Source organism: Lissotriton vulgaris, chromosome 4_1 (genome assembly GCF_964263255.1).
Source record: "Lissotriton vulgaris chromosome 4_1, aLisVul1.2, whole genome shotgun sequence".
NCBI lineage: Eukaryota > Metazoa > Chordata > Amphibia > Caudata > Salamandridae > Lissotriton > Lissotriton vulgaris.
In genome coordinates this window covers 499,710,071-499,737,627 of record NC_141691.1, presented here as the reverse complement: position 1 = coordinate 499,737,627, position 27,557 = coordinate 499,710,071, and the positions used below count along the sequence as shown (strand labels likewise).

Here is a 27,557-nt window from a genome sequence, read left to right as displayed (position 1 = left end):
AACAGGCATAAAAGGACCTAATGGTACGATCCCCCAAAAGTCTGATTTTTTCCAGTATCTCATTCCTACGCACACCTACTGACCCCCCTGATTTATTATTCACAAAACTCCTGACCTGGAGATACTTGAAAAAGCCTCTGTTATCGATACCATGCTTAGTTCTTAGATCTGCAAACTGTACCATCCCCTCTGCATCAAATAAGTCCCCAATCTGGACAATACCGTTGTTTGCCCATTGTAACATTACTTCGTCTCCGAAGATTGCTTGAGGAAATGACCTGTTGTTATAGAGTCTAATATATCTATTGTATTTCCCCAATTTACTTCTTTTCAAGAAGGCAATCCAAATCTTAACAGCAGCGGAAAGTGTCTTGAACCTGGTTCTTTTAAAGTAGCCAAAATCGATACAATTTAAAAAACAGTTTCCTGCATCTGTCCCTAACACCGTAGCATATACTTTCGTAGACATGTTATTAACTCTTTGATCCAGATCTGTTCCTCCTATTAACCCTTGCATATATTGTAGAGCAGCTGCCATGTAGTATAACCTGAAGTCCGGTGCTCCCCACCCCCCCCTTTCTCTTGGGAGCGTGATATATTTATATGCCCTACGCGTCTTCCCATGTGCCCAGATGAATCTGTTACATACTGCCTCTAGTGCATTAAACCAACAGTTCTCAAAGAATAAAGGAATCGATCTAAAGAAATAAAGAAATTTGGGGAGAATCAGCATCTTAATAACGTTGGTGCAGCCCATCAGCGATAGGTGTAGGTTATTCATCCTTATTAGATCTTTTTTTACTCTTGTCATCAGTGGAGCCATATTTATCTCTACCACTATGTCAAGATTTGCTGATATTACCACCGCCAAGTACACGGCTGAACCAACTACTCTAGCGTCATGACATACTGAATATCTATTTTCAACAATCTGTGTCTTAGATTTGTTCAGTTTGTATCCCGAGATTAGACCGAAGCATTCCGCCTCTACTTCAATCTCCCTAATGGCGGCGGAGGGGTTAGGTGTCAAAATGGCAACGTCATCCGCATACGCAAGAGTTTTTATTGCACAGCCGTTTATATTCATCGGAGCAATCTGTAGATTCTGTTCCAGCCTGCGCAAATAGGGGTCCAAGTATAATGCAAACAGGAGTGGGGATGATGGGCAGCCCTGCCTGGTCCCTCTGCAGATCTTGACTGCTGCCGAGTATCCCCTGTTGACCCTAATCTTGGCCATTGGGTTGATATACAGCAGGGGTACTCATAGTACGGCCCGCGGGCCGCCAGCGGCCCGGCAAGCCTTCCTTGGCGGCCCGCGGACCTTGCAAACATGTACCATTCAAAAAAAAAATGTTATCAAGAGTGTCAGTAAACACTGCCGGTTGCAGGAGCCTGAACTCGGAGAGGCTCTGCTCTCTGGGGGCCGGGAGATTCGAGTCATAGAGTGAAGCTGCAGGGGCCTCAGAAGAGGTGAAACAGAACAAAGCCTCATTACCACGGTAATGGTCTTTCAAAGACCTGTGAAGTGCTCCGATGGTAAAATGATGCGAGCCCCTGCTGAATGAAACAGCCTGAATACAGAAACTGGAAGCAGCGGACAAAATAACGTGTATGCACTGAAAGTAATAATATTCTTAATTTGCAAATAGTAACCGTTTCCTGTATGAAATGAAATAGTCCACCTTCAAACGCGTCATCTTTCTGCACTGCTGCCATAAATATTTCAATGCACGTTTCGGGCTAGCGCTGCACAAAGGCAAATGTTGGCGCTTTTGTTCTGAAATGTGGAGCTGACTAGGGTTGGCTTTTTTAGACGGACTGTCAGAGTTGCGTATTCAACCATCCTACAGATTATTTTCTATCATTGCTCACCTTTCAAATGTGATAATGAAATGTCTGCCTGTGGCAGGCCACGTAATTAATTGATTATGTCCCTGGGAGAACTCCAAAGACAGGCAAACTCAAGAATCGTCACCTTTTTCGGGAATAGGAAAGGGCTGAATAGCATTTGAAAGCTAAACGAACAGGGCGAAGAGATGAGAAAATGTCTCCACATAAGGTGCTACTAAGGATTCGCCCAAAATTGCATCAAGTGAGGTAGTCAGGGATTAGAAAGATATAGCGAGTTTTATAGTATGTTTAGATGTGTGATAATCACGGGGTGCTATATGAAGAATGCTATGCACATGAATCTGCCTTAATAGACTTGTCTTCTATGCTCACTCACAAGACATTAATCACTGAAGACGATTTCATTGAAAACCTTCAATTATCTTGCTTCAAGGTCACCCAAGATAGAAGCAAATTAGGAGATCGAATAGAATACACAATTATACGATTGGGAAATGGACAGATGTAGGAAATTGGGTTGTTGGTTGAGGGGAGGGAAAGTCAGGGTAGGGCGAGGGAGGGAGAGTAAGGGGAGGGCGAGGGAGAGAGAGTGAGGGTCAGGGAGGGAGAGGGAGGGAAAGCGTCAGGGGAGTGCGAGGGAGGGAGAGAGAGAGGGAGAGACAGGGTAGGGCGAGGGAGGGAGAGTCAGGGGAGGGAGGGAGGCAGAAGGAGAGAGGGAGGCAGAAGGAGGGAGGGAGGCAGAAGGATGGAGGGAGACAGAGGGAGGGAGGAAGACAGAGGGAGTGAGGGAGACAGAGCAGGTCAGTGGAGGGAGAAAGAGGGAGTCAGGGAAGGGAGAGAGGGAGAGTCAGGGGAGGGAGGCAGAGGAGGGAGGGAGAGAAGGAGGGAGGAGACAGAGAAGGAGGGAGACAGAGAGGGAGGGAGACAGAGAGAGAGGGAGGGAGACAGAGAGAGAGAGAGTGAGACGGAGAGAGTCAGTGGAGAGAGAGAGAGTCAGGGAGGGAGAGAGAGGGAGAGTCAGGGGAGGGAGAGAGTCACGGGAGGAAGAGAGAGGGAGAGTCAGGGGAGGGTGAGGGAGGGAGACGGTGGGTCAGGGGAGGGAGAGGGAGGGTCAGGGGAGGGTGAGGGAGGGAAAGCGTCAGGGGAGTGCGAGGAAGGGAGAGAGGGAGAGACACGGTAGGACGAGGATGGGAGAGTCAGGGAAGGGAGAGAGAGGGAGAGTCAGGGGAGGGAGAGAGGGAGAGTCAGGGCAGGGCGAGGGAGGGAGGGTGAGTGAGGGAAAGCGTCAGGGGAGTGCGAGGGAGGGAAAGAGGGAGAGACACGGTAGGACGAGGATGGGAGAGTCAGGGGAGGGAGAGAGGGAGAGGCAGAAGGAGGAAGGGAGACAGAGGGAGGGAGGGAGACAGAGACAGAGGGAGGGAGGGAGACAGAGTCAGGGGAGGGAGAGAGAGGGAGAGTCAGGGGAGGGAGAGAGTCAGGGGAGGGAGAGAGGGAGAGTCAGGGGAGGGAGTGAGAGGGAGAGTCAGGGGAGGGAGAGAGAGGGATAGTCAGGGGAGAGGGAGGGAGGGAGACAGAGGGAGGGAGACAGAGAGAGGGAGACAGCGAGGGAGGGAGACAGCGAGGGAGGGAGACAGCGAGGGAGGGAGACAGAGGGTGGGAGACAGAGGGTGGGAGACAGAGAGGGAGGGAGACAGAGAGGGAGGGAGAGGGAGGGAGACAGAGAGAGGGAGACAGAGGGAGGGAGACAGAGAGAGGGAGGGAGATAGAGAGAGTGAGGGAGACAGAGGGGGGGAAGACGGGGAGAGGGAGGGAGATAGAGAGAGGGAGGGAGATAGACAGAGTGAGGGAGACAGAGGGAGGGAGGGAGACGGGTAGAGAGGGAGGGAGACAGGGGGAGGGAGGGAGGTAGAGAGAGAGGGAGGGAGTTAGAGAAAGAGAGGGTGGGAGAGGGACGGAGAGAGGGAGGGAGAGAGGTAGAGAAAGAGAGGGAGGGAGGTAGAGAAAGAGAGGGAGGAAGGGAGAGAGAGGGAGAGAGAGAGAGAGAGAGGGAGAGAGAGAGGGAGAGAGAGAGGGAGAGAGAGAGGGAGAGAGAGAGGGAGAGAGAGAGAGGGAGAGAGAGGGGGAGAGAGAGGGGGAGAGAGAGAGGGAGAGAGAGGGAGAGAGATATGTGTGTCTATGCTGGGTCTGGTGGCTCAGTGGACGAAGAGGTCCACTGCAGGGGCCTGTGTTCAACCTCATGGTCACAGTTATTTTTTGTGGCTCTAGCCCCGCCCCCTCTCTCACTGGCCCCGCCCCCAACGGTGCGGCCCTCGGCCACAAACCACACTGTAAATTTGGCCCCTGAGAGAAAGTTTGTGAGTACCCATGATATACAGGGTCTGTATGGCCTTGATGAAGCCCTCCCCAATTCCATTCCACCTCATGGCTGACCATAGGTATCCCCAGGAGACCCTATCAAATGCCTTCTCTGCATCTAGAAACAGCGCCGCCATGGGATCTCCTAGGGTACCTGCTGCATCAAACATGGTAATGACCTGCCTGACGTGTTGCGTTGTTCCTTTTCCTGGGATGAACCCATGCTGAGAGGGACTAACCAAACCCTCAACCACCCCTGCTAATCTTTTAGCTAGTATCTTTGAGTAGACCTTGACGTCAGCGTTCATCAGCGTAATTGGGCGGTATGAACCTGGTTCGGTTATGGGTTTACCTTTTTTTGGTATTACGATGATGTTAGCTGCACCCCAGGACTCAGGAACAGATTCACCCTTTTGTGCCATTGCCATGATATTAAACATGTCCCCTATGAACGCTGTTTGGAATATTTAAAAAAATTCCACCGGGATCTGGTCCGGCCCTGCTGTCTTTCCCGAGGGAAGACTGCCAAGAGCAGTGACCAGTTCCTCTAACCGGAATCCAGCATCTAACTCCTCCTTTTCAATTGCGGAGAGCTCCAAAGGAGGCGCCTCGTTCAGATATTTTTCTATCTCTTCCGTGCTGGGTGATATATCTGAGGAGTAGAGATTTGTATAGAATTGTTTAAAGACCTCCCTTACCTGTCCTAGCTCTGTTACCATATTTCCTTGGATATCAGCAATTTCTTTAATATCTGCTGCTGCTACTCTCTGCCTAGTCCGCACAGCTAGAATATGTCCCACCCTTTCACTGAGCTCATATGCGTTCTCCCTGTTAGCCATATATTTCTCGGCCGTCTTTTGAGCAACTCCTTCAAAGGCATCTGCTCTAAGTGATATTAGCTTAAGGATGTTTGTTCTATCGGGACCTGTTGTTGTATAGCTGCTGCTAGTTCTTCTTCGGCCCTCAATAGATTTTGTCGTATTTCTTCTGTCTTCCGTTTCTCTTTTTTTTGTGCGGACAATACAAAGCTTAAAGTCTCCCCTCTAGCACCAGCTTTAAAGGCATCCCACACTATCCCTGGTGGTGCTGTCCCTCTATATTTATCCCAGAAATCCTTGATCCATTTTGTCATATACACCCGATATCCATTATCTTGCAGCAGCGCCCTTTCAAACGTCCATTGCACCTCTTTTTTATGAGAATACCCTAACCTTATCGTCAGCACCAATGGGCTATGATCAGATATAATTTGGGGTTGTTTTTCAATTTTTGATTCAGCAATTAGACTATTTGAAATTAGGAAGTAATCGAGTCTGACCAACACCTGGTGAGGAGCGGAGAAGAAAGTGCTACCATCTAAGTTCGGATGCCATTTTACCCAAGGATCTTCCAGTGAGTTATGGGTTACCAGATCCGACAGTGCCCTAAACATTTTCCTTTTCCTGCCTAGATATTGTGAGCCTGGCTGCAAGAATGAACTAATTGGGTCATGCAGATTAAAATCACCTCAACATACAATTGGCTCAGGCCATTGTGCCAATTCCATATCCAGGTACTGAAATACGTCCGGGTCATCCTCTGTGGACCCATATATTGTAGCTAAGGTAAACGTCTCCCCCTTAAATGCTATCTCGGTCAGCACCCACCTCCCCCATTGATCTTCTTTTTTTCTCTTTATAACTGTGTCACTCCTCCTACCCAGCACCGCCACACCTCTAGTTTTGGTCCCTTGATTTGATTTTGCCATGACATCGAACCCTAATTGGCCCAACAGGTGTGCGTTGGTACCCTCTACGTGAGTCTCTTGCAGACAAACCAAATCAACGTGTAATGTTCTGAGTAGTGCTGCTACCTTAAACCTCTTTTTTTGCTCATTGAGCCCGCATACATTTATCCAGGCTATTCTACATGCCATATAGTTATAGTACTTTCGACCCTATGCTGATAGTTGTCTGTTTTATCTTTACTTTGCTGTATATCTTGTGTTCTTTTCCCTACCCAAACTTGTAATGCCAATAACAAAACACCATATCCTTGTGCAACATTTCTGACCTTCCTCCTCCCTTCCCCTCCCACCCCTGCTGTCCCCCCCTTACTCCCACCCGGTGCCCTACCCTTTCTGTGCTCCCCCCCACCCACCTCCCCCCTCCCCGTTAAGACGCCCTGGGTACAAGTTCCTAGGTATGGTTGTCAGTTAGGGCAGTACGTGTCAGACGTGCCCCGTGGCCCGGAAACAAAGAGATGTATTCTCTAGTTCTCTTTGGTAAATAACTAAAAACCTCTGCCTTACAATATAAGTCGAGCATCTGGCTTACAATATAAATTCTGCTCAATATCTACTTATTTTGCTGACATGTAGGAGTTATGTCCTGCGTTTTAAGTTGTTATTGTTTATTTAATCATTCAGGACGCTTTCAGGACTCTTGCTATTTGCCAGCTTTTTGGTTAGTATTCCCCCCGATTTCGTTCAAATAGGATTCTGCTTTCACTTCACTGGTAAAGGTTTTAGTGGTGCCTTTGTATATTATTTTTAGTCTTGCTGGGTTTTGAAGAAATATCTTTGCACCCTTTTGTTCGAATGGAGTAATCAGCTGCCTCATCCTCCACCGGCGTTCTACGGTCGCGTGAGCAAAATCTGGGCGCACGAAAAAGGAGAAGTCGTTGAATTCCTTCTTCCTTGAGGGCCTCGCAATGTCATAAATGGCTTCTCTTAGCCTAAAATTTCCTATGTTGACCAGCATAGCCCTGGGATACTGTGCTGGCCTCTGGCTATGTTTTGGGAGTCCCGGGGGGAAGCGATGTGCCCTTTGAAGTTCAGTGTTCATATCCCAGTTTCCAAGCTCCGGAAAGGCTGTCTTTACCAGATTTATCATATACCCCCTCGGGTCATTTCCCTCAACTCCCTCGGGAATACCTAGAAAATGAAGATTGTTCCTCCTGCCTCTGTTCTCTAGGTCTTCGACTTTTTGCATCAAATCCCTGATAACTCCTTCATGTTCTGAGCCTTGCTTCTGGAGTTTATTAAAGTCAGACTCTAAGTTTTCGGTGCGATACTCTACAGAGGCCATACTGTTCGAAATTTCTGAACATGTTTGATCTACTTTTTCAACGACTCCTCGCAGTTCCTGGATAGCAGCATGATTCCTGTTACTATCGTTCTTAACGTCTCTGTGAAAGTGCTTGATTGAATTTAGAACTTCGCTTAAGGAGGGCTCCCTCATATTTTGCATATCACAGCCCTCTTCATTTGGCAATGGACTGCTTTTGTGTGATTCTTGCCAATGTTGGCTGTGTAATTGTTGTTCTCTTGAATCCCTTGGGCGGCTACTCCTGAGTTTGCCATGTTTACGATGCTCCGTGTTACCTCCGGGATCTGTGGTTTCTTCGCCGGTTGATTGACGGTGCCTTCTATGTCTTGTTCTTCTTTTTTCCCATTCCTCTTTTTTTCCTTTAGGGATAGTATCTTGGGTTGATGCGCATGGCGCGCCCAAGACTGTGATGTTCGAAGCCTCCAAGATTGTTGTCGATAATTTGTATGTTGCACTCCTCTCTCCAACCTCAGCACCCTCTCCTTCCTCTTCTTTATCTTCCTCCTCATTTGAGCCGCTTGTTGCACTAGAGATAGACACCCCAGTCTCTTAGATATCTGAGCCAGAGTCTCCACTTGATATTTCAGATTCTAGAAGCAGCTCGTTTTTTGGGGAGGATGTCTGTGCTTCCAATGGAAGACGTTTGGTCCTCGGATTTTGATTTAGTGGTGGGGGCGAGAATTCTCTCCTTGTAGGAATACTTAAATTTACGCAAGGCTTTTCAGGCGCTTTCTCTTTCATTAGTTCAGTGCCAACTCCCGCATTTTCTTGAACGCTGTTTGTATCGGGAATAAAACCCATACTATGCATTTGCGCTTCCTGGTGATCATTCTGGTTCCTTTTGTCTTCTTGAATCTCCAGGTTGTGAAATTGTTTTTTACTTATTTTCTCTTGATTGTCTTTAGGGGTCGGGCTAAATATATTTGTTATCCTCGGCTGAGAATCTAGCTGCTGCCCAGTGCCCTTAGCAGTTGCTTTTAAGTTCTTTATTGACTGCAATCTTCTTGCTTTCTTTTCCAGCAGACTCTCACTGTCTTTATCCAGCTCGTCATCATCATCCCCCTTGTTTTTTTCCTGGTGTTTACTTTTCCCTTTCGCCTTCTCCTTTACCTTATTGGATTCCTTTTACGGCTTCTGTTCCAAATTTGTATCTGTTTTTTTTCCTTTCGTTTTGTTGGAGTCCTTGCCTGACGGCCTTTCAGTGCTACTCCTGTCGCTTTTTTCCCCACTGGGATTGCACTCTTTGGCTTTAGTTGCTCTAGTTTCTGGCCTTCGATTAGGTCCCTTTGTTGCCTTAGGGAGCTTATTTGTAGTTTGTTCCTCTATAGCATCCCCTTTAATTTCTTGTCCATCTTGGGTATCCGGACGGCCTTGATATTTCTCTTGGACCAGATCTAGGTCTTTATCCTGGTCTTTATGCTGTTCCATATCTGCGGGGCAGTTGTGTAGGTGGTCGACTATTTTTCTGATCACCCCGGGCATAGTGGGCATTCCAGGTGGCCCCTCTACTCCCGTTACTGTGGCCATTTTATTTGGGTCGTTCTCTAAGGGTCGAGGATCAGCCAGCTGTAGATGTATACCTATTCTGACGTGTATTTTCAGATCCTGCCGTTTCGCTTTACTAATTGAGGGAAACAAAATTTTCACACTGGATTTTAATTTAGTAGTGCAGTCAGAGAAGGCTATGCGAAGTTCGAGATTTTTAGTATTTTTGAGAGCTTTGAGGATATTGTCGGCTGCTCTGGTCTTTGTGCTTGTTGAGTTGATCGCCAGGCTGCTGATCGCCAGGCTGCTTCGCCCCCAGCTTCGCCCCCAGCCCCCACTCTCCCCCCCTCTGCTGCTGCTAACTCTGTGTAGGTAGACGCTGTTGGAATTCTGAGGGATCGTATTCGTTGTCGCAGCGCTTTGCACAGCAATTATCAGTACATGTCCAACATATCCAATCCCCCCCAGCTTGGCTCCCCCTCCTTTCTCTCTTTCTCTTTTTTTTCCCTTTTTTTTTCAGCAGTTTGCGTCTTTCTCCTGCTATCTCCGCTTTTTTTTTTATTTAAAGCAATTAAAGTCACTTCAGGAGTATTCTAGCAATGTTAATTACAGTCAATGATTATCAGTACTCTGGCAGCTAATATCTCCTGCTTTTTCTCCTGGTTTCTCTTTTTTTTTTTTTTTGCTTGTCAGTGCTGTGGTGTCACTTTTATATTACAAAACAGGGTTGAACCCGAATAGTCAAAGGGACCTGGGCATTCAATTGTTATAAACAGAGGGGTCCCCAACAGATATGGAGTAGGTGAAGAACAGGGAAAATCAAGAAATTTTTCAAAAAGATCAAAAAGGAAAAAATCAAACTTATTCCAGAAATGCAGTGTTTTATTCACCATGCATTCATGTCATCATAGTCGAGTTGTTTTATAAGGAAGATCAAATTACACAGTTGATTTATAATTGATTCATGTGCCCATAGAGAGAGGAAAAAGGAAGGGGGAAGGTAGTAAAGTTAACAAAAAGGTTGTGACTCACTTTACATTCAATAAAGACAAAGAACATACATTGAAATTCAAGTATAATTTCTGAATGATCCCTATCCAAACAGGGTCATGTACAATATACAAAAAGTCTTGAAATGTTCAAAAAAGTCAAGCTCCTATGAAGCCGTACAAATCACGCTGGTGATAGGAGTTGAGAAGGGGTAGATAGCAGTCTACGTTTCGACCCAAGGTGTTGTAGGATGGTTGATCCTTACAGTGCGGGTCTTCTTCAGGACATGTGGGGGTGGGGGGTGGGCAAACCTCCTAGGGTTAAAGAAAAAATAAAAAATAAAAATTACTTGTTACAGGGCTGTGAGTCCCTAACAGAACCGTAGCGGGAAAAAACGCCGCCCGGGAAGAACGTTAAAAACACTGAGGGCTAACCGTGAGAGCATATTATCTGTGAGACATTTACCTGCTGTGTATTGCAGGTCGAAGTGTGACCGGAATGATCAAAACTGACTGTAGGTTGCTAATGTCTAGTTGCAACAAATTAAGGGTCCGAGAGGGAGCTACCTTATTTTCAAAAACGGCTGGGCTAATTCAACAGTCCGTATCTGGAAAGAAACATGAAGGGCTAATGAGTTAAACGTCCCAGAGCGAGTACAACTCTAACGTTGATTTTCTGGACAAGCTTACCCGTAGGCACAAGTCCTGCCTTGTTGTGAAGGGTGTCTCGAAGTAAATAGCGTCTCCTGTGATCAGGAAATAGGCCGGGAAGGGGGACGGGCTGGGCAGATTCAACAGTCCGTGTCTGGAAAGGGAAATGGAGGGCCAGTGAGCTAAACGTCCAAAAATGGACACAAATCGAATATGGGATTCGCTAACAGGCTTACCCGTAAGCACAAGACTTTCAGAGACGACAGGGGTATCTCGAGGTCGATGGCGTCTCCCGTAACCAGGAAGTAACCTGGGAGGGGGCGTGGTAACCCTTAAATACGCAGCCGACGGAGATGGAGGAAAGACTCCAACGCGGTTGCCAGGCAACCATCCTGGTGTACAGAGTAAACGGGTTGGCGAGTTCGTTAGTGAAAAGCCACCCTGTATCCAGATACTTGGCCGCATTAATCTCCCAATATGGTGAAATGGATTCTGAAAGATAAATACCTTTCAGGAAGGAACAATGCGTGTGGGCAAATATACTCACGAACCAGCTCAATACAGCGGTTTAGATGCATAACCCAATCTTAATATGCAAAACAGTCAAAGGTAAATCTAGATCGCCTAGCTGAAATAACAGCTCAACAGTTCAAATTACACAGGCACACGCTGCTGTAGTCCAAAATGCTAAAGGCAAGATAAACAGTTAAAATGGTTTCACTTGTCGGCATGAACCTGCCAACAGGGCGGTTAAATGCATGACAGCTACACAAATTACACAAGTACACGCTGTAGTAGTCCTAATGATAAGGATAAGATAACCAGTTAAAAGAGGATTTAGAGAAGATTTTACTTATCGGCATGAACCTGCCAACAGGGCGGTTAAATGCACGACAGCTGCACAGATTTATAGTCAATGCTGGAAAACAGATTTTTGTTAATAGGTTGAAAATGAAATTTATGAGAATCAGAGATTGGCCAGTTGAGCGAAGGTATTCTCAGACTCATTTAACCCATTTTTTACAGAGTCAAAAAAGTTAATCCATTTCAGTTCCCTGACATTCAGAACAGGGGTTATACTACCGCCCCTAGGGCCAAGTTTGACCTGCTCTAAGATGACCCACCTCAGGCTTTCCGGTAAGTGGTTTTGTTCAGTACAATGTTCTACCATTGGGGCCCCTTGTACCTTACATTTGATCCTGCTACAGTGTTGGAGAAACCTCACTTTGGCACGTTGCTGTGTCTGTCCAACGTAGGGTAAGTCGCATGGACATATAATGCAATATACCACGTTGGCGGTGTTGCAGTTGGTGTGCGATTTGAGTGTAACTCGTAATTGTTTATGAATAAATTCTTTAGTCTGTATGGTCGCAGGGCATGCTTTGCAAGAGCCACATCTGAAGTGCCCCACAATCGGTGGGAGATTCCACATTGAGGTGATAGTGGGTTCATTCATGGTATCAAGGAGTGAACAGACCACATGGTCACGAATATTTTTGGCCTTTTTAAAGGAGTGTAGTGGTAGATCTTTGCTGTCAAGGTCCTCTGAAATTAGATTCCAATGTTTATTGATGACTTTCTTTATTGAGTTGCTCTGAGTGGAAAAGGTGGTTACACAAATCAAGCGCTTTTCCATATTTCGTTTTTGCTCATTGGGTTGTAACAAGATATCCCGGTGATTAAACCATGCTCTCTTCCTGGCTTTTATAGTCAGGCGTTTCGGATAGCCGCGTTCTATCAGTCGTATCTTGAGGATTTCAGATTGTTCCATATAATCCTCTTTCTTGCTGCAGTTTCGGCGTATTCGCAGGAATTGCCCAAAAGGCAGATTGTCCCTCAGACCTCGTGGATGATGGCTGGAGTATTGGAGTAACGAATTTCTCTCCGTCGGCTTCCTGAATAGGGTAGTATGTAATACATCCTCCTCAGCGATGATGGAAATATCCAAGAAATTGACAGATGTCTTATCAAATTGAATGGTAAATTGGATATCTTGTGACCTTCTATTCAACCAGATGAAAAAATCTTTAATTTCTGTCTCTGTTCCTGTCCAGATTAAAAGGATGTCGTCTATGTATCTCATCCACATACGTATGTTTGATCTAAAGGGATTGATGTCATTCAACACAAATGTTTCTTCGTATGTTGACATGAAAATTATGGCTAGGTCCGGCGCGAATGCCGCCCCCATAGCCACCCCTTTGGTCTGAAGGTAGAAAAGATTCTGAAACATGAAGAAATTTTTCATCATGGCAATTCTGAGGAGTGAGACAATAAATGGAGTAGGAACCCGGACAGGAGCCACTCTTTTGTTCAGCGCAAGTGTAGCCACAACGAGTGCTTCTTCTTGAGGTATGCTAGTATAAAGCGACACAATGTCACATGTCGCAAGTAGTTCTTGTCTTGAATCAAATGGGCATCCGTCTACTAAATTGATTGTATGTGTAGTATCCCGAATGTAGGTTGCAGTGTCTTCGGCCAGTGGTTTTAGAAAAAAGTCTATATATTTACATAGGGGTTCCAATATGGAGCCACAACCGGAGACGATTGGTCGTCCTGGTGGTTGATTCAAGTCTTTGTGTACCTTCGGCAGGGTGTAGATTGTTGGTATCCGTGGATCTTTTTGGTTGAGAAATCCAAACTCTTGGTCAGATAGGAAACCTTGATCCAAGCCCTCTTGTGTGGTTCTAAGTATTTCCCTAGCCAATTCTTTAGAAGGATCACCGGGCAGTCTCCTATAGCTGATCCCATCTCCTAGTTGCCTCAGGATTTCGTTCTTGTAGTTGTCCACGTCCTGAACTACAATAGCACCGCCCTTGTCTGCGGGTTTCACGACCACAGTCTTGTTATCTTTCAAGGATATTAGGGCCAGTTTTTCTGCTTTGCTAATATTGTACTTGATAAATTTCTTTTCATCAAGGATCCTCTTTACATCACGTGTAACGAGGCTCTCATAGGCAAGGATGCGCTGGGTCATGGTGTGGGTTGGGGGAACAAAAGTTGATGGAATTCTGAGACCAGTCGTAGAGGAGGGACGTTGGGTTGGTCTGTCTTTGAAAAAGTATCTGAGTCTAATTTTTCTGAAAAAATTATGAAGTTCGGCCAAAGTGGTAAAGATGTTCGGTAAGGCGGTAGGTACAAATGAATTTATTCATAAACAATTACGAGTTACACTCAAATCGCACACCAACTGCAACACCACCAACGTGGTATATCGCATTATATGTCCATGCGACTTACCCTACGTTGGACAGACACAGCAACGTGCCAAAGTGAGGTTTCTCCAACACTGTAGCAGGATAAAATGTAAGGTACAAGGGGCCCCAATGGTAGAACATTGTACTGAACAAAACCACTTACCGGAAAGCCTGAGGTGGGTTATCTTAGAGCAGGTCAAACTTGGCCCTAGGGGCGGTAGTATAACCCCTGTTCTGAATGTCAGGGAACTGAAATGGATTAACTTTTTTGACTCTGTAAAAAATGGGTTAAATGAGTCTGAGAATACCTTCGCTCAACTGGCCAATCTCTGATTCTCATAAATTTCATTTTCAACCTATTAACAAAAATCTGTTTTCCAGCATTGACTATAAATCTGTGCAGCTGTCGTGCATTTAACCGCCCTGTTGGCAGGTTCATGCCGATAAGTAAAATCTTCTCTAAATCCTCTTTTAACTGGTTATCTTATCCTTATCATTAGGACTACTACAGCGTGTACTTGTGTAATTTGTGTAGCTGTCATGCATTTAACCGCCCTGTTGGCAGGTTCATGCCGACAAGTGAAACCATTTTAACTGTTTATCTTGCCTTTAGCATTTTGGACTACAGCAGCGTGTGCCTGTGTAATTTGAACTGTTGAGCTGTTATTTCAGCTAGGCGATCTAGATTTACCTTTGACTGTTTTGCATATTAAGATTGGGTTATGCATCTAAACCGCTGTATTGAGCTGGTTCGTGAGTATATTTGCCCACACGCATTGTTCCTTCCTGAAAGGTATTTATCTTTCAGAATCCATTTCACCATATTGGGAGATTAATGCGGCCAAGTATCTGGATACAGGGTGGCTTTTCACTAACGAACTCGCCAACCCGTTTACTCTGTACACCAGGATGGTTGCCTGGCAACCGCGTTGGAGTCTTTCCTCCATCTCCGTCGGCTGCGTATTTAAGGGTTACCACGCCCCCTCCCAGGTTACTTCCTGGTTACGGGAGACGCCATCGACCTCGAGATACCCCTTTCGTCTCGGAAAGCCTTGTGCTTACGGGTAAGCCTGTTAGCGAATCCCATATTCGATTTGTGTCCATTTTTGGACGTTTAGCTCGCTGGCCCTCCATTTCCCTTTCCAGACACGGACTGTCGAATCTGCCCAGCCCGTCCCCCTTCCCGGCCTATTTCCTGATCACAGGAGACGCTATTTACTTCGAGACACCCTTCACAACAAGGCAGGACTTGTGCCTACGGGTAAGCTTGTCCAGAAAATCAACGTTAGAGTTGTACTCGCTCTGGGACGTTTAACTCATTAGCCCTTCATGTTTCTTTCCAGATACGGACTGTTGAATTAGCCCAGCCGTTTTTGAAAATAAGGTAGCTCCCTCTCGGACCCTTAATTTGTTGCAACTAGACATTAGCAACCTACAGTCAGTTTTGATCATTCCGGTCACACTTCGACCTGCAATACACAGCAGGTAAATGTCTCACAGATAATATGCTCTCACGGTTAGCCCTCAGTGTTTTTAACGTTCTTCCCGGGCGGCATTTTCCCGCTACGGTTCTGTTAGGGACTCACAGCCCTGTAACAAGTAATTTTTATTTTTTATTTTTTCTTTAACCCTAGGAGGTTTGCCCACCCCCCACCCCCACATGTCCTGAAGAAGACCCGCACTGTAAGGATCAACCATCCTACAACACCTTGGGTCGAAACGTAGACTGCTATCTACCCCTTCTCAACTCCTATCACCAGCGTGATTTGTACGGCTTCATAGGAGCTTGACTTTTTTGAACATTTCAAGACTTTTTGTATATTGTACATGACCCTGTTTGGATAGGGATCATTCAGAAATTATACTTGAATTTCAGTGTATGTTCTTTGTCTTTATTGAATGTAAAGTGAGTCACAACCTTTTTGTTAACTTTACTACCTTCCCCCTTCCTTTTCCCTTTCTCTATGGGCACATGAATCAATTATAAATCAACTGTGTAATTTGATCTTCCTTATAAAACAACTCGACTATGATGACATGAATGCATGGTGAATAAAACACTGCATTTCTAGAATAAGTTTGATTTTTTCCTTTTTGATCTTTTTGAAAAATTTCTTGATTTTCACTGTTCTTCACCTACTCCATATCTGTTGGGGACCCCTCTGTTTATAACAACGTGGTGTCACTTTTGGCAGTCAATATCAGTCAATATCAGCCGCTAACAGTTAACAGTTAACAGCAGTTAACAGCATATAATAGCGTGCAGTAGCGTTAATGCTGGAACAGTTTTGATATCCTCATTATCCTTATTATCAGTACCTGTCGGGTGGGTGTCTTCTTCCCCCTCCGCCAGCGTTGATCGTCTAGCCTTCCAGCAAGGGAGTTAGCAAGTTGTTTTTGGACAGCTGCCAAGAGTGCCGTCATCACCAGGAGACCAGAGGGCTGGGAGCCAAAAAAAACCAGGCAGAAAACCAAAAAGTCACGAAATCGCTCTGTCCCACTAGCCACTACCGTCAAACACCTTCACCTTCACCGGCCGATGAATCCGAGGGAGCAGCAAACGCCGATCTGAGGTTAGTCTCCGATGCACAGATCACAGCCGATAGCCGCACACAGATTCCCCTGCAGAAAGCGTCTTACCGCCAAAACTCTTACATCTGTCCGTCTGCCGTCCACAGGGATCCACTGTATGTAGTGACAGGCAAGCGGGCTACGAACAGAACGATGTAAGGCTCCTGCTGCTCAAAGCTCCGAGTCCGGGTCTGCAAACTGTGAAATGCTCCTATCGCTCCATGAAGGTTCTCGCCTCTCTCCCTTTCCCTTTTCCGTGATCATGCAGGGAGCAGGCAGCAGTCACCCTGGATGACAATCTAGTGGCCATTCTCCCAAACGAATAGCAGAGATTATCCTTTCACTGTGCCCTCCAAGTCCGGGCTCACGGAGCGTCCTCTGACCGGACCGCTCACACTGCCGCCATCTTGTCTCAACACCTGAGTGTGACATGTCCTGATAGTGAAATAATGTGCTGTCAAATGGTGATGGGTTTTTGGCTAGACTTAGTAAAGGTTGCTCAACTCGTCACCAGCCGACTGGACTACGGCAACGCCCTCTACGCCGGTACCACCGCCAAGCTCCAGAAGAGACTCCAGCGGATCCAGAACGCCTCAGCCAGACTCATCCTCGACATCCCACGAACCAGCCACATCTCCGGACATCTGAGAGACCTTCACTGGCTCCCCGTCAACAAAAGAATCACCTTCCGCCTCCTCACCCACGCACACAAAGCCCTACACGACCAAGGCCCGAGCTACCTCAACAGCCGAGTCAACTTCTACGCTCCCAAACGCCACCTCCGATCAGCCAACCACGCCCTTGCAGCCGTCCCCCGCATCCGAAGAGCGACTACAGGAGGAAGGTCCTTCTCCTACCTGGCCGCCAAGACCTGGAACTCCCTCCCGACCGACCTGCGCCTGACCCAAGACCACCTCTCCTTCAGGAAGAAGCTGAAGACCTGGCTGTTCGAGCAGTAGCGGCACCCCCCCCCCCCCCCCCCCAGCGCCTTGAGACCCTACGGGTATGTAGCGCGCCTTATAAGTGTCACTGATTGATTGATTGAACTCACCTGATCGATCTATCCTGAGAAGAATTAATCAACCCCAAGAATAAAGTCTCTAAAAAAGATGAGGTGGCCCAAGAAAATTGAGCTTACCTCTACAGATGTTCTATAAACCAGGAAGCTTATAAAACAATCCAAAGTTAGTACATGAGACTCGACCATCGGGCATGGCAGAAGAACAAGAGTCAGGTTAAAAGCATTCTGTGCACTGAAAAATATGAGAAACATCAACATTAGCAACAATATTGTGCCAGTCTCTAAGGCAGTCTCAGCCTCAACGTGTTCTGGAGAAAAGGTTAATACTAGTTCTATCTTAAAGTCCATTAACATATTCTATTGCTCTTTCTGGGAGACCTTTTCCCGGAAATTAGTAAGATAGTCACATCCTTCCTCAAGGCAGTTCTGCACACCAGTCGGACAATAGTCGCTGCAATGGCTGAAACTTCTATGGAATCTAGACAGTAAAAAACAACTTTGCAGACACACATAGATGAACCCGCATCAGAAAAACTTTAGGAGCATGGGTGTAACACCAAGCCCTGGATAAACATTTCCAGTGGTGTGGCCACCCTCATCCCTGCCTTTTTTTCCACAGCTCCCTTATAGAAGGCTCTTTACATTGGGACTGGGACCAAAACCAGCAACCTTTAAGATAAAAGGAAATGACAAACAGGAATGATATAAAAAGTCTGGAATGATGCCCATCCATGAACAGAAAGATCTGAAACATATCAAAACTCTGCATGTTTAGGTGGAGGGACCCTCTAGTCACCATAGTCACATGTTCCCACTCGTTTGTTTGTATGTGTTTCCGCAAGCACTTTAGCTCCTTCCCACCCTGTGTTGTTCTTAGAAGATGCTATGAAGAGCTTCACTTCTTGTATGCAAAGGTCTTCGTGCTTAAACACAAAATAGGTAAAGTAAAGTCTCTCCTCATTCCTCTCAGGGAAACAATAACTTTTACATCTGAAGAACCTGAAAGCCTTCTTACTGCAAAAGGCACGCGACTCTCCTTGTTTCCGTTCTCTCACCTATTCAATTTATTTCTGTAGGGATCCCCTATTGTTCTGCTTGCTGGCTGCAAAATTACTACCAATCAATATGTTTGTCAATCACAACTGTATCTTGAAATGTGTTCAGTCAAAAACACCTACCATGATGTGACCTCATACTGATGTGGGTGTGTGCACACAACCTAAATTGAAGCCTAACCAACATAATGCTTTTTCATATCCAGCAGATAATCTGTATTTTGTACCCTCGCCCACAGGCATGGCCCTGTATAGCTTACATTTCTTTTGTCTGGATCTTTGACAGCCCTGGCACCGTTCCTGGTTACAAAAGGTGACGCACGATCTAGCACACCCTCTACACAAACTATAGTTTATTACTGAAGAAACCCATAATTTGTTCCTCTGCATCATTTTCATTAGCAGCATAAAAGGACCTACAGAACCGATTCGGCAATCATCTGTTAAACTCTGACAGTTGTTTATTTTAGAATAAATATGAAATGTGTTTATCTACGCGACTTAGGAGAGGGCCTAATTGAGTAACCCTGCAGTCAGAGCACTAACTTCTAAAAAACAAATGTCCTAGCAATAGTATGAAAAGAAAAGCAGCCTATCTGACAGTGGTCAACTTATCCAGATTGGAGACAAAAATAAGGATACTGAAGTGGCAAATATATTTACTTAGCATCCCAGGAACGGGGTTGGGCTTCTAGTATATTTTAGGAAGTCAAGGAGTTGCTCATCAGTGAGATTCAAACACTGACCACAGTCAGAGTACAGGGAATGAGGTGATAAACAATGAAGCAAGTAGATGGTCAATCAGTCTTTATGGTGTTAGGTCCTAAATTATTGTTACATGGAACGTTTTGAATAAGTTTACATTAAAGCTTCCAGATAATACCCCACTACAAAACGACTCACATCAGATGGAAAGCCATGACACAATAAAGGTCCATAAATGAACTGCACACCATTACTTTATTTTACTGACGGGAATAGAGTGTACTGGAATTTATGCATTAGGTCCGAAGTATCTAATTGATAGCAGGAAAATGACCCTGTCAAATTAAGAACTGTTAAAGTACGTATTCCGGGCTTTACTCAGAACGAGGTGGGAACACAGGGCTAGGCAGAAATGTCCCTCTGTAGCCTCGGGGGTGGTTGGAAGCACTTGCACGATTTTAGAAAAGTACACGTGGAACCAAAAATAGTATCCCTTAACACTTAATGGAAAACAAATTAAGGAGACCATAAGCATTTGTGGGAAGTAGTCAAATAATCGATTATCTTATTGGCCAAGGGAAGACCTGGTAAGGGTGCAAGAGGTGGTTGGTGCCTTATGCAGATAAATGTCCAACCATTTTAAAGGAATGTTCTAATAGGTTAAATCAAAGAAGTACCAATAGCAGCAGAACATCACTGCTGCTAAAAGTAGTGTGGCACATGTTCCTGGAGTACATTGACCCAGCTCACAAGGAGAAATATGAGAACGTGATTCATTAGGAGCATTATAATAGTGATATCTAAAATGATGCAAACTGAGGTGCACATAACAAGAGAATGACCATCTGCTGAATTAGAATAAAAATCAAAAGGAATTATAGTAATGTTCTGTTAAATATGTGTGGGAGAGGTAATATTCATTCAGTTGTGTGGGTAATTAAATAAATAAAAGTGTTATGTTTAAAGTATACACAAGAATGGCCCTGCACCCTTCAAGTATTCAACACAATATTTAATGTTCTTAGAGATGGTCGTATTACAAGCAATTCATCGATGATTAGTTGTTTTCCCAAGAAAAAGTGAGATGAAAGCTCTTCAGTTAAAATAAGTTCTTTATTCAGTTTTCTTTTTAAAACAAATAGCCAACGCGTTTCGTCCGTTACCGGACTTCTTGAGGGCTTTGATTGCATCATGACAGTCTTAATTCAAATCTTTAAATATCGAGAGTAACCAGTCAGTTTCAAAACGAATGGTCTATGAGCTCAAGAGTTAGCTTAAGTTCACGAATGGTCTCTCCGACGACGTATAAATCCTCAAGTATGCGTGATCTGTTCTGCATGTGGTCATCTGGTTGTAACCTGCGGACCAGTCAGTTTTAAAACAAATGGTCTATGATATTTACCTGTGGGACTCTAGTACATCATCTTAACCTTGAACCCTAATTTTTGCGGTTATGTTTAAAGTAGTTCAGGCGCCTTGATGCAGAAAGGGCAGCTCGGGTGTTTTAAGGTGGTGTCGTTTCCTGAGAATGTGGGTATAGATTTTGACATTAGCACACTGAGCTGCATTAGAAATATACAGACTGTACTGACGCATCTTTGTCTATTCTTATAGGTGTTGAGATGATGGAGGTCAGTTTGATGCCTTTCCATTGGGAACAAGTGAAGCAAAAGCCTCCCGTTACACCTGCATCACAATGTTATTCAACCTATGTTCCCCCATCAAGGGAGATTCCTTTATTCAGAGCCCAATCTGGATCGTCAACAATGAGAAGTCTGGTAAAGAAACGGCACCCTTACTTTTATTTATTTATTTATTATTATTCTGTCTTTTCTAAACATTTCAGCATAGTGTTTGTTGCACATACCTCAGAGACCTGGTTTAAGTTGTTCTCACAACATTGAATGCCATTTGTACCTCTAAGAAGGTAAATACTGACTAGAGGGGTGATTTAATGAGGCAGCTCAAAACAGTCATCCCTTAATCAGGTTTAACCAGAAAGCCAGGACATTTGCTTCACTAACTAAGAAACTAAGAGGCTTCCTCGTCAATCCTAAGCCAAAATGTACATTTTTACAGTAAGAGGGAAGAGATGTGACCTATCCAAATTGTTGACTGCAAATGCGGATAGATTCAATTTAGCATACATCTGCAACAGGACCAGAATGTACTTTATACATTTGGAAAATGAAATGTTTCTTAAACTTTGTTTTGTAACACCTTCTAAATGATTGGCGGGTAAATGTTATGGAATTTATCGATTTTTCTTAATCGATTTTCTAAGAACCTTTCATCCAAATCAGTCTCTGTCTATATGTTTTTTGCACACACACATTTTCTATTAACAAAAACCGTAATGGTACGCACCATTGCAACATGAGTCTTTTGTCTTCATGCAAATAAATGCAAAATAGGGTTATACAACCCTCGGCAAACATTTGACATTTTAATCCCTAATAAAAGCATCCCAAACCTGTGCTACACAGAGGTTTGATTGTATGATTGAGATTAATAGTAAAGCAGTCAGCCTGTGTGTGGCTGCCACAAACCACTGGCCCAAAACTAGCTAAAAGGTCTCAAAACACATGAAAGAAAAAGGAACCAAACCCAGTTGTTACTTATGTATTTATTAATGCCTTTTGGATACACATGTTGATTTACTTTAGACCAAGCGACAAATGAAGTTTTCACAAGGTATAATCAAACATAGGAAAGTGCACGCCTGCCTCTGCATTAGTGGACTTTTTCTTTTGCATAAGAGGTTTTTGATCTTTTGACGTCCGTGTACCCCCACTGAGTCATTACCGGAATCCCGGGTCCTCTACTGAGTCATTCTTGGAAGCTGGGGATCCCCGGCCTGAGCAATTTCTATTTGAACTTACAAGCAATACACAAAAATACAAAAGCAACTATACACCAAACAAATGCTCCGAATGTAAAATATTTTGTTTAATTCAAAATCACACGTATACAAAGTGTTTACATTTTGTATGTTTCTTCTTTATTTGTGTTTAGTTTATTAATTTTAATGTATTAATTTAAAAATAATTTTATATGGTAACACAGTTGCGGACCCCCAGGTTTTCCAGCCACAGGTTAAAAACCACTGTTTTCCATTATTTCCTAAAGCTAGTAGTCTTATTAAATGGTTTGTATTTTCAGTAACTTTCATCATCACTTAGTGCACAGCGTAATTGAGAGACTGTCACATTTTCCATTACTATCAACTACCTTACGAATATGCTGAAGTTTCTTCTAAGCAATCTACTCCTCTACACAACACTCTTACCATGTTACCTCCAACCTAAATCTTTGCACTAATACCTCGAAATCACCTTGCTTCCCCAATATCCCTTACTCATCCCCCCAATGAAAGAACGAATGAATTTAACTTATAGAATTTGGGCTTGTATCACAAAGGGGTCTACTTTTATTTATTCGTAAAGAGACATTCTCTCTACTGATGTTTATGTTTTAAGTCCCATTAAGGATAAACCTAGTGCTATAAAATAATAAATAAAAAAAGTCATCATGTTACATTTTTTCAGGTTCGCAAGTTGCATATGTAGTTGTTTCTACATTTGCAGTGCACGTGTATTGATTGTAGGTTTCTGGTCTCCATGAATGAATGAATGAATGAAACGGTTCTTATATTGCGCAAACTTAGCCCAATGGGCGTCAAGGCGCCTAAATCAAATATAGAAGCTAAGACCCCCCCTATGCAGCATTCTCTCATTGGTAGGCCCTCTTAAAGAGGCAAGTTTTAAGAGCCTTTTTAAATGACTCTATTGAAGGAAGAGTTTTTATTTCAATTGGGATGGAATTCCAAAGCTGAGGGGCAACCACGGAGAAAGCTCTGGCTCCCCATCTAGCAAGTTTGAAACGGGGCACAACAAGTTGACAGAGTCCCGCAGAGCGAAGGCCTCTTGTAGGGACATAGCGCGTGAGAAGAGAGCCCATAGCACTTGAGGGACCTTCTGTCAATGCTCTGTAGGCCAGACACAGAATTTTAAAAGAGATTCTGTGCTGGACAGGAAGCCAATGAAGGTCTTTCCTGGCCGCAGTGGCGGAAGAGGTTTTCGGGAGGGCCAGGACAAAGCGAGCTGCAGCATTCTGCACAATCTGCAGTCGGTGTATAAGGCTTTTGTTGGCTTCCATATACAGAGAGTTGCAATAATCTAACCTCGAGCCCACCAGGGCGACTGCAACCTGTTTGCGTGCCTGGGGGGAAAAATATCCGCGGATTCTGTTAAGTATCCTGATCACACCCCAGCAGGTGGCCACAGTCCTGTTGACTTGTAGGGACAGAGAGAGCGAGGTGTCAAATATTACACCAAGATTTCTGGCAGATTGGGAGGGAGTGGGGCAGCTGCCAAGAGAAGGTGGCCAACACTCATTCGACCAAACATCTTGGTCCTTCCCAAAGATCAGCACCTCCATCTTTTCGCCGTTCAGTTTGAGGGAATTTATAGTCATCCAGTCTGCCACATACTGCATGCATACCCTGAAACTGGCGGCAGATGTCCTGACAGAGGAGTGAGCCAATGACACAATAATCTGGGTGTCATCCGCGTAGGACCCCACCTCCATCCCCTGCGATCTAACTAGTCTTGCCAGGGGAGCCACATAGATGTTAAACAGGGTCGGACTTAAGGCCGACCCTTGTCGCACCCCACACTGCAATGACTTAGCAGGGGAGAGGTGGTTCCCAAGCATCACTCTCTGCTCCCTTTCCAACAAAAAGGAATTGAGAGGCTCAAGGCCGGTCCCATAACACCAGCTTCCCTAAGCCAAGATGTAAGAATGGCGGGGGACAGGGTGTCGAACGCGGCCGTGAGGTCTAACAGAACCAAAACCGTAGTTTGGCCAGAGTCCACTTTGCGTCGGATGTTATCGACCACACAAGTGAGAGCGGACTCAGTGCTGTGGTGTTTTCTGAAACCATGTTGCGTGTTATCAAGGTATTCAGATGAATCAAGAAAGGAGGACAAATAAAGATTCAGATGCGCCTCGAGCATCTTAGCGGGAGCGGGAAGAAGGGAGATCGGCCTAAAGTTTTTCAAAAGGGCCGGATCGAGGGACGGCTTCTTAAGAAGAGGTTTCACAATCGCCTTCTTCCATACAGGGGGAAAAGAACCCTGGGTAATAGCCTTATTCATAACCTCAAGCATAGGAGGAAGAAGGCTATTTCTACACTCTTTCAGTTTTTTCAGAGGTAGAGGATCCAGGGGGGAAGCAGATTTGGTCCTGTCAAGTAACAGGTTCAATCCTTCCAGGGATAACGATGGAAATTCCATGAGTAGGCGGGAAGGATCTTTACCTAAAGAATCGAGACTGGATATGACAGGCGGGATGCTTTGATCCAGAGCATGGCACTGGGCTTCCAAGGAGACATGTATGTCAAGAATTTTATTATGAAAGAAGTCAGAAATATTATTGCAAAGTTCTTGCGAACTAACTACGGGGTCTGGGAGTTGCAGGGAGCATAAGGTGTCGGCGATTTTAAAGAGCTCCCTAGAAGAGGAGAGAGAGCTGGTGAGATTGGAGAAGTACTCCTGCTTCTCTGTTACCACTCTCCGTTTGTATTCCTGCAGTGCAGACTTGTGAGCCTCTCGATCATTAGAGTCCCAAGATTTCCTCCAGATTCTCTCACTGCTCCTACATCCCTGTCTCAGGAGTCTCAGCTGATCGGAAAACCAAGGTGCCGCAGGCTTTCGGCGAGCTACATAGCGCAGAGATGAGGGGGCAAGTTGTTCCACTGCATTAGAAATGGAGTCCGTCAGATCTTGAGCTGCCTCGGCTGCGTCTTTTGAAGATAAAGATTCGGTGGTGGAAACAAGAGGGACAAGAGCCTCATCCGAGATATTCCTAAGGTTTCTCCTAAGGGTGAATGGCGAGGTTACCAAATTAGTAGAACATGAGGCAGGAACGGAGAATTCCAATGGCACGGCACAGTGATCTGTCCAGACCAGCGGTAACGGGGGGCCAGTAGAAAGCCTGGTGTCATTAGAAAATACCCCGTCAAGTATATGCCCAGCCTTGTGGGTAGGACTATTCACAAGCTGGGTGAAGTCACATGCTCCTAGCGACTCGACCAATGATATTGTGTCCTTAGAATTGACCTCATCCAGATGAAAATTAAAATCACCCAGAATGGTGAAGGCTGCTTTTCCGAAGTAGGGTTCCAGGATTGTCAGTAATTCTGAAGAAAAGCTGGCCCTAGGACCGGGGGGCCTATATACCAAAATCCCAGTAAAGGAGACCAATGGAGAAAGAGTAATACAGAAGTATAACGATTCAAAGCGATCTGGAGGCATCGATAATGATTTAATCACACAGGAAAAGAAGGATTTAAGAAGAATAGCGATGCCTCCTCCTCTGCGCAAGGGTCTATCCTGCCTATAGAGAGAGTAGCCGTCAGGAATGGCCATAATCAGATTGTGTCCTGAGGTATCTGAGGCCCAGGTCTCCGTAATGAACACCCAATCCGGCTGTCGGTCATCCACGAAATCGTGGAAGGCAACGTTATGCCTAATAAGCGAACGAGCGTTAATTAAGAAGCCAGATCTCCGGGGCGCATCAGGCTGTTTAAACGGGAGATGTGATCTTACAACGCCAGTACAGGAGAATACAAAGGAAGCCGTACAAGCCCAACATCTATAGGAGTGCAAGATCCCTTCAGGAGAATAGCGATGAAGACAAGGCTGGGATGCAGGTCTTAGAGCAAGGATTTCTGACCTGGTGTATAGCCCAGTTATCTCATCAGGAGGGGAAGGAGTATCAGCTGAGTCCAGCCCGCCCTTAAGCCCGTCCTCAGCGCGGACGGGCGCAGACGGGCTGGACTCTGGCGTGACTCCAGCGGGCATCCGGCGCGTCCGCAGACGCGGCCGCTGCGCGGAGAAGCCTGTCCCTTTTTGTAGGCAGCTAGAGCGCGTCAGGGCCGACCCACACCCAATATGGCCGCTGTCACACCCTCGCCTCCCCGGGACCAACTCTCAGCGTCAACACTCAGCTGAGAGTGGCCCAGGCGGTAGAGGGAGGTAGGAGGAGTCGAATCCTAGTTCAAACGCTTTTTAAAATCAAGCGCAAAGTAATTACAAAAGTCACTGATACAACAATTCTAAAATGCTTTTTTCCCTCAAGCGTAGGTCTGCTAGCAATGCAGTTAAAAGACAGGGCGAGAGAACCTCCGGCTTCCGCCTCAGAGGGTGAAAAGAAATTTCAGCGCGCGAGCAACAAGCCCCCTTTTGTAGGCAGCTAGAGCACGTCAGGGCGGACCCACACCCAATATGGCCGCTGTCACACGCTCGCCTCCCCGGGACCAACTCTCAGCGTCAACACTCAGCTGAGAGTGGCCCAGGCGGTAGAGGGAGGTAGGAGGAGTCGAATCCTAGTTCAAACGCTTTTTAAAATCAAGCGCAAAGTAATTACAAAAGTCACTGATACAAAAATTCTAAAATGCTTTTTTCCCTCAAGCATAGGTCTGCTAGCAATGCAGTTAAAAGACAGGGCAAGAGAACCTCCGGCTTCCGCCTCAGAGGGTGAAAAGAAATTTCAGCGCGCGAGCAACAAGCCCCCTTTTGTAGGCAGCTAGAGCGCGTCAGGGCGGACCCACACCCAATATGGCCGCTGTCACACCCTCGCCTCCCCGGGACCAACTCTCAGCGTCAACACTCAGCTGAGAGTGGCCCAGGCGGTAGAGGGAGGTAGGAGGAGTCGAATCCTAGTTCAAACGCTTTTTAAAATCAAGCGCAAAGTAATTACAAAAGTCACTGATACAACAATTCTAAAATGCTTTTTTCCCTCAAGCGTAGGTCTGCTAGCAATGCATTTAAAAGACAGGGCGAGAGAACCTCCGGCTTCCGCCTCAGAGGGTGAAAAGAAATTTCAGCGTGCGAGCAGCAAGCCCCCTTTTGTAGGCAGCTAGAGCGCGTCAGGGCGGACCCACACCCAATATGGCCGCTCTCACACCCTCGCCTCCCCGGGACCAACTCTCAGCGTCAACACTCAGCTGAGAGTGGCCCAGGCGGTAGAGGGAGGTAGGAGGAGTCGAATCCTAGTTCAAACGCTTTTTAAAATCAAGCGCAAAGTAATTACAAAAGTCACTGATACAACAATTCTAAAATGCTTTTTTCCCTCAAGCGTAGGTCGGCGAGCAATGCAGTTAAAAGACAGGGCGAGAGAACCTCCGGCTTCCGCCTCAGAGGGTGAAAAGAAATTTCCATGGCAAAAAGAAGGTCATATAATGGCATAGATCAAGGGGTAACAGTTAAGAACGGATCCTAAAAATAGGATTTCTCATGAAAATATCGATAGAAATCTTCTTTTAATGAAAAGAGAAAACGCAGCTGAACAACCTAGCACCAAATTTGCAAGATAAATAGTGTCACCATTCAGTACCATTTCCTGATTTTGTTCAGTTGTTACAGAAAGAATATTCGGTATTGTGATTATCAGAAACAATCTTTTTTAGAGTTCATTAGCAGAGTAAAATGATTCCATAAAAAACGGTGAAAAGTTTGGAGCTTAGCCATCTACTTTTTCTTGCATTTATTCATGACCAGAAAAATGTTCACAAACAATCGAGA

At 45.4% G+C, this 27,557-nt stretch overlaps 1 protein-coding gene across 2 annotated transcripts in view; it reads left to right on the top strand.

Moving 5' to 3' along the window:
- LOC147718893 (mitochondrial fission factor homolog B-like) overlaps window positions 1-27,557 on the top strand; it is a 202,297-nt gene that overhangs the window by 136,281 nt on the left and 38,459 nt on the right. For both annotated transcript variants that reach the window (XM_086964655.1, XM_086964654.1), the window contains exon 3: window positions 20,584-20,747. In XM_086964655.1, the coding sequence (XP_086820781.1) occupies window positions 20,584-20,747 (164 nt within the window). The remainder of the gene's footprint in view (window positions 1-20,583; window positions 20,748-27,557) is intronic.